This window comes from Mizuhopecten yessoensis, unplaced genomic scaffold (genome assembly GCF_002113885.1).
Source record: "Mizuhopecten yessoensis strain PY_sf001 unplaced genomic scaffold, ASM211388v2 scaffold3949, whole genome shotgun sequence".
In the NCBI taxonomy this organism is placed as follows: domain Eukaryota; kingdom Metazoa; phylum Mollusca; class Bivalvia; order Pectinida; family Pectinidae; genus Mizuhopecten; species Mizuhopecten yessoensis.
Window position 1 is genome coordinate 1,016,977 of NW_018405300.1, and position 6,805 is coordinate 1,023,781.

Below are 6,805 nucleotides of genomic sequence, written 5' to 3' on the forward strand. Positions count from 1 at the left end.
GGGGGGGGAGAGCTGAGGGAGAGGGGATGAGAGCAAAGTGTGCGGTTTATTGACGAAGGGAATGGGAGCTGAACTTTAGTATTCTTTTTAGCAGTAATGCAACGTTTGTTGCCGTGACGATAGTGTTTTGTTAAAGTAAAGCAGTTCGAAAAAAAAAGCTTCCTTTTTAATGGAATGATAACGATAATTTTTTGTCAACAGAAGGTAACGATGGAGGTAGATAATAGGTGACGTTGTGTACCTAACAGGTAACGAGAGAGGTTATAGGCAACAGGTGACGATGTGTACCTAACAGGTAACGATGGAGGTAGGTAACAGATGACGTTGTGTACCTATATCAGGTAACGACAGAGGAAGGTTACATGTGACGTTGTGTAACTAACAGGTAACGATGGGGGTAGGTAAAAGGTGACGTTTTGCACCTAACAGGTAACGACGGAGGTAGGTAACAGGCGACGGCGTGTATCTAACATGTAATGATGGATGTAGGTAATAGGCGACGTTGTGTATCTATAACAGGTAACGATTGAGGTAACAGGTGACGTCGTGTACCTATAACATGTAACGATGGAGGTTGGTAATAGGTGATTGTTGTGTTTCTATACAAGTTATGTTTGAGGTAGGTAACAGGTGACGACGTGTACATATAACAAGTAACGATGGAGGTAGGTAACAGGTGACGTTGTACACCTACCAGGTAGCGATTGAGGTAGGTTACATGTGACGTTGTGTACTTATAACAGGCAACGATGGAGGTAGGTAACAGGCGAAAAAATGTCCCTAACAGGTAATGCGAATGTAGGCTGCAGGCGATATTAACGATGGGATTTTTTACCTGGTTGAGAGGAAAATGGAAGTTCGTGTTTGTTTCACGTGATTTTGACACAAGTGTGACGTAAGAGAGCGTTGCCTACACATCAGTGTCAGAGGAGAGAAGCAATAACCAGTGAACGTTTGGATGATCTACCGATCCGCTGGCAACTACGATGAAATGAAATGTCACTAAATTGACGGGAGGGGGAACTAATTATAACGGAAAGTCCATTGATTGTATTGATCTGCTGGCACGCTAACGTGTAACTGACAGTGTTAATTCTGCGAGATGGTACCCCAGATACCACGTTATAACAATGTCATACGTAACGACCTGGCCATATCACGCGCCACGTCACTACCACAAGGTCACTGCCGCATCAACATGGCATGTAGACACTCTCGAAATAAACACAGTCTAAAATACACAATCGTTTAAACTTAATGTACTGTATGCTTCTTCGTCCTCTAGTGCGCTCTAAGTTTATCAAATAGTCCTTCCTTAACCCGAAAAACTTAAAGGAAAAGTCAGATATTGCAAAAGCGGAAAGAAGACTGGCCCTGTATTCATAAGGATTTTCGCACTTTGTTTCAAGTGTTTATTTTTAAATTCCTGTTTGCTCGTCCCTTACACTTGCTTTTCAAATGCAACACCAGACGGAGATGTTTTTCCTGATGCGTGCATTTCCTTTAATCACCAAATATCAACTTCACTGAAAAAGGACAATACGGTTTTTTTCAACAGAATTTCCACGCAAAGCTCTAAATCTTAATTCTCTAGACGAAAATTTCATGCAAGAGAAATGTAGAAAATTACCCGTTTGTCAGTGAGGAAGGAGAAAGGCTGAATAAATAATTCAGCGGCGCCGTGTGAATGTATAGATTAAGGTACGGCTTTTTTGAAGAAGAAAACTCCCTTGGCACGCTATAGAGAACAGCGGAATGCCGGAGCGAGGCTGGATAGGGATTAGACCAGTCCTAATTTAGCCAGATGTGAAACAACAATAACGGTCGGCCTTAATTGGCCTCTGTTGTAACCGTGTTTATTGTTCTCATCACTATGTCACTTCGAACGCGACAAAGGTTTTCGGGAATTTGGTAAATGTCATCCATCTTGAGCTCATTGTCCCTCGCTGGTCCCGCTCGTCCTCGCGTCATCTTCCCCCAACCCTTCCATCATCCTCATACCACCCCCCTGTCACTCACGCGCAGCAGACGACAGGCGCCGAGTCGTCTCCTCGTGCGCCGCTATTGGGCGCGCATTGACAAACCGGGAAACAGTGCAATTTTCTTTGTTGTCCTAGCCAACCTGAATAATTCAAACACAGTTGTACATCAGACATAGGAAATTAGTGGAAATTAGTAACAGACAGTAAATATCAGATTCTAGAACATGTTCAGAACACACAAAACTAGCTACATATTATTTTACAAAAGCTGCCGTGCTAGTTTGGACGACTGTCTTAAAATTTCGAAGATAATAGTTATTGAACCCGTCCCCAGTGAAACGTCAGACCAGGCGTGGGTTCCGTCCTAGTTCTGCCGCTCTTGGAACTGTGTTTTGATATGTTTGGGCTTCGTGAAGTAACGTTATCCTCTTTTTTAGGCCTACTTAACGATGATTGGCAATGCTTTATATGTATCCACTAAAACCCTCTCAGTAATTATTGACGGACAATGGGGAAACATCGTCGACATATATAGCATGTAACCGAACTTGTTTTTACATTTTGGTCATCGCAGAATAGTACATATTTTTTAAGGATATATAGAGATTATTGAGGATGTCATCGCTATAAATTCAATTTATGTTTTTGTGTAGAGGACAGGTGTACGAATCGTGTAAATGACTCTCTCATCAATGTACACAGTATAAAACAAGACACATGCAAGGGGCGTGTCCATTTATAAACACAGTGTAAAACAAGACACGTGCAAGGGACATGTCTATTTATATACACAGTATAAAACAAGACACATGCAAGGGGCGTGTCCATTTATAAACACAGTGTAAAACAAGACACGTGCAAGGGACATGTCTATATACACAATATAAAACAAGACACATGCAAGGGGCATGTCCATTTATATACACAGTATAAAACAAGACACATGCAAGGGGCATGTCCATTTATTTACACAGTATAAAACAAGACACATGCAAGGGGCATGTCCATTTATATACAAAATATAAAACAAGACACGTGTAAGCATCAATGCACACAGTATAAATAAAACAAGACACGTGTAAAACACGTGTTCATCAATGTACACAGTATACATCAACCAAGACACGTGTAAGGGGCACGTTCATTTATATACACAGTATAAAACAAGACACGTGTAAGGGACGTGCTCATCAATGTACAAAGTATAAAACAAGACACGCGTAAGGGACGTGCTCATCAATGTACACGGTATAAAACAAGACACGTGCAAGGGGCATGTCCATTTATATACACAGTATAAAACAAGACACGTATAAGCATCAATGTACACAGTATAAATAAAACAAGACACGTGTAAGGGACGAGCTCATCAATGTACACGGTATAAAACAAGATACGTGCAAGACACGTGTTCATAAATGTACAAAGTATAAAACAAGACACGTGTAAGGGACGTGCTCATCAATGTACAAAGTATAAAACAAGACACGTGTAAGGGACGTGCTCTTCAATGTACACGGTATAAAACAAGATACATGAAAGGGACGGGCTCATCAATGTACACAGTATAAAACAAGACACGTGCAAGGGACATGTTCATTTATATACACAGTATAAAACAAGACACGTATGAGCATCAATTTACACAGTATAAATAAAACAAGACACGTGTAAGGGACGAGCTCATCAATGTACACGGTATAAAACAAGATACGTGTAAGGGACGAGCTCATCAATGTATACGGTATAAAACAAGACACGTGTAAGGGACATGCTCATCAATGTACACGGTATAAAACAAGACACGTGTAAGGGACGTGCTCCTCAATGTACACGGTATAAAACAAGACACGTGTAAGGGACGTGCTCCTCAATGTACACGGTATAAAACAAGACACGTGCAAGGCACGTGTTCATCAATGTACAAAGTATAAAACAAGACACGTGTAAGGGACGTGCTCATCAATGTACACGGTATAAAACAAGACACGTGTAAGGGACGTGCTCATCAATTTACACAGTATAAAACAAGACATGTGTAAAGGACGTGCTCATCAATGTACACAGTATAAAACAAGACACGTGCAAGGGGCATGTTCATCAATTTACACAGTATAAAACAAGACACGTATAGGGAACGTGCTCGTCATTACATAAGTGTAAAATGAATACAAGCACGTAGCAATATATGCCTCTTACAAAGTAGAATCACGATATCAATGATAGTGATCAGCTAGACCTTTAAAACAATCTTGTTTACGAAACAGAATGACATTAAAGCAGTGTCAGACATGACGTCATATCCCGTTAATGTATGTATTGACTTCCGGGACCGCTGAAAGTTTCCCTTAGACCTGTTGTCTGGATCGCGTGTTATGTTCATTGACAGAACGATTCTCGAAAAAACGCATTGTTAGTCATATACACATGTAGTTTATAACATTGCTTAGTTTGAAAGATTTACCTGTGTCGTAAGTATATACAGATATGAAATATATATAATAACACCGTTTCAGCACAGCGCAGTTATCACACTATCGTACACTGGAGCCCTTACCGTCCCGCTGAGGCTTGAAGGGGTGTCAAAGACCGGCCCATTGGGCTGGTGCCGTCGTCCGGACGTTTGAGTAAGTGTTATGGCGCAATAGATAGTGTATTAAGTGGGCTCTACATGTGCAGTATCGCTGGGTAGCATCCTTCTATACGATGATATATCGACATACTGCACGCTACTGAAACTTTACATCACAAGTCTAGTATCGCACCAAAGCTTGCCTTCTGTTTCGACTTTTCGCGTATTTTGTGTCGAGATGAAAAGTAGCTGAATAATAAAACGACAGATGTCTTTCCACTCGTTCGTTTTTACGACTGTAATTTCCGTTTGACCTGAGCTCGTTGTCTCACTTTGAGTTGTATGTTTTTTTTCCCCTTTTTGAATTAACCCCAAAACTCAGATTACGCACCGGCAATGGGCAAAATAGTCACTGGGGTCCGCTACAGTGTGCGATCACCACGTGACACGATCGGCTCTAGGTGTCGCCACCGCCGCGCGCCGGATCGTGTGGACACCGGATCTGGTTCCCTGACGACCCATGATTTCCCCTTGGCTGTTTGTTTACCCTCCCTAATTAGATAATGACAGATGAAATGATCACTTGCTTGTGGTCCGCCTGACAAGCTCGTCCTTCGGTCGGACTGACTCACTTTTACTGCACACGTTGCAATAAATGCAACCACAGCTAATGGACTTAAGTTTGTTTACCTTTCTGTCTTCATGTAGCGTTTCAAAATGTAATCCCTATCTCATTCAGATGTTTGTATTTCGTGCGAGCCATTTCAGTTCTGATTTGACAGTTTACTTACCCAAAACTAACCCTTAATCTCGGGACAGAAACTTGAACGTGTACAACGCTATAGGTGCGTCAAGTACGCGGACAGAAAGTATCGGGGACATCATTAGCTGTATCAAATCGTGGGCCACTTGTCAACCCCCACATAAACCCCCTTTACATGGGTTTGACTTGTAAACCTGACATCTAAATCCGAAATGAAAACAGTCTGTGTTTACGTTGATATTTTTGTAGTCATAGTTTTCGCTGGATGTCAATATTTGTTAAATTTTGATTGATAACTTATGGAGAACTACACAAATCAAGTTGAAAGTTTTGATTAACTTTCAGCTTTGCATCTCATCAGTGCACTGCTATGTTATAATTAAATTCGATCCAATAGATCACCCGCTGTCATATAGCGTAGAAAGCGTATTGGGATAGATAGCTATGGCAAACCAACTTCACATTTTTTCCTAGTCAGAAAATCGAACTTAAACCGCTTAGCCAAATTGAATACTTAACATATATGAATGATCTTATTTAATATGATTCTAAGCAAGATCATTCATATCTTATATGATATAATCTACTTGGTCAGTGGTGTTACTATCGGCCCCTTAGTCAGTAGTGTTTCTTTTGGTCAATATTATAATCACTATAGGATATCTGATATACCGCCTATCTAGTTAAGCGCTTTAGTATACATGCACAATCATTTAATATAATCAATGTAAAATGAGTATTTCGCAGGAGTATGTTTTTTTGAGTATTGGTATTATGCTTCTAACGGCCTCTTTTTTAAAGCCACCATTTATCACCTATCCACCATTTATCACCTATCCAACACCATTTATAAAAACTCTTTCTCTGAAAAGTGCTACGGTGGACTTGAGGGGTTGAATGAACCCCGGTCGTTTGCGATAAGTCCAGTCCCGAACAAATCCGTCAATAATGTTAATAGTGTTACAATGCCAATTTGTCAGAAGAGATACTCTAAACTTGTTCGTTAATGTGTGTACTCTAAGTCCCTTGCTCAGTTTAGTGACTCAGAGTAACAATACTAACCGAGTGACTCAGAGTAACAATGCTAACCGAGTGACTCAGAGTAACAATGCTAACAGAGTGACTCAGAGTAACAATGGTAACAGAGTGACTCAGAGTAACAATACTAACCGAGTGACTCAGAGTAACAATACTAACCGAGTGACTCAGAGTAACAATGCTAACCGAGTGACTCAGAGTAACAATGCTAACCGAGTGACTCAGAGTAACAATGCTAACCGAGTGACTCAGAGTAACAATGCTAACCGAGTGACTCAAAGTAACAATGCTAACCGAGTGACTCAGAGTAACAATGCTAACCGAGTGACTCAGAGAAACAATGCTAACCGAGTGACTCAGAGTAACAATGCTAACCGAATGACTCAGAGTAACAATGCTAACCGAGTGACTCAGAGTAACAATGCTAACCGAGTGACTCAGAGTAACAAT

General features: G+C 40.8%; 1 protein-coding gene across 1 annotated transcript in view; it reads left to right on the plus strand.

Moving 5' to 3' along the window:
* The first annotated feature begins 6,265 nt into the window (after positions 1-6,265).
* The window catches only part of LOC110448212 (probable serine/threonine-protein kinase dyrk1), a 1,588-nt gene continuing 1,048 nt past the window's right edge, over positions 6,266-6,805 (plus strand). The window contains exon 1 of the mRNA XM_021494341.1: positions 6,266-6,797. Within this exon, the coding sequence (XP_021350016.1) occupies positions 6,266-6,797 (532 nt within the window). The remainder of the gene's footprint in view (positions 6,798-6,805) is intronic.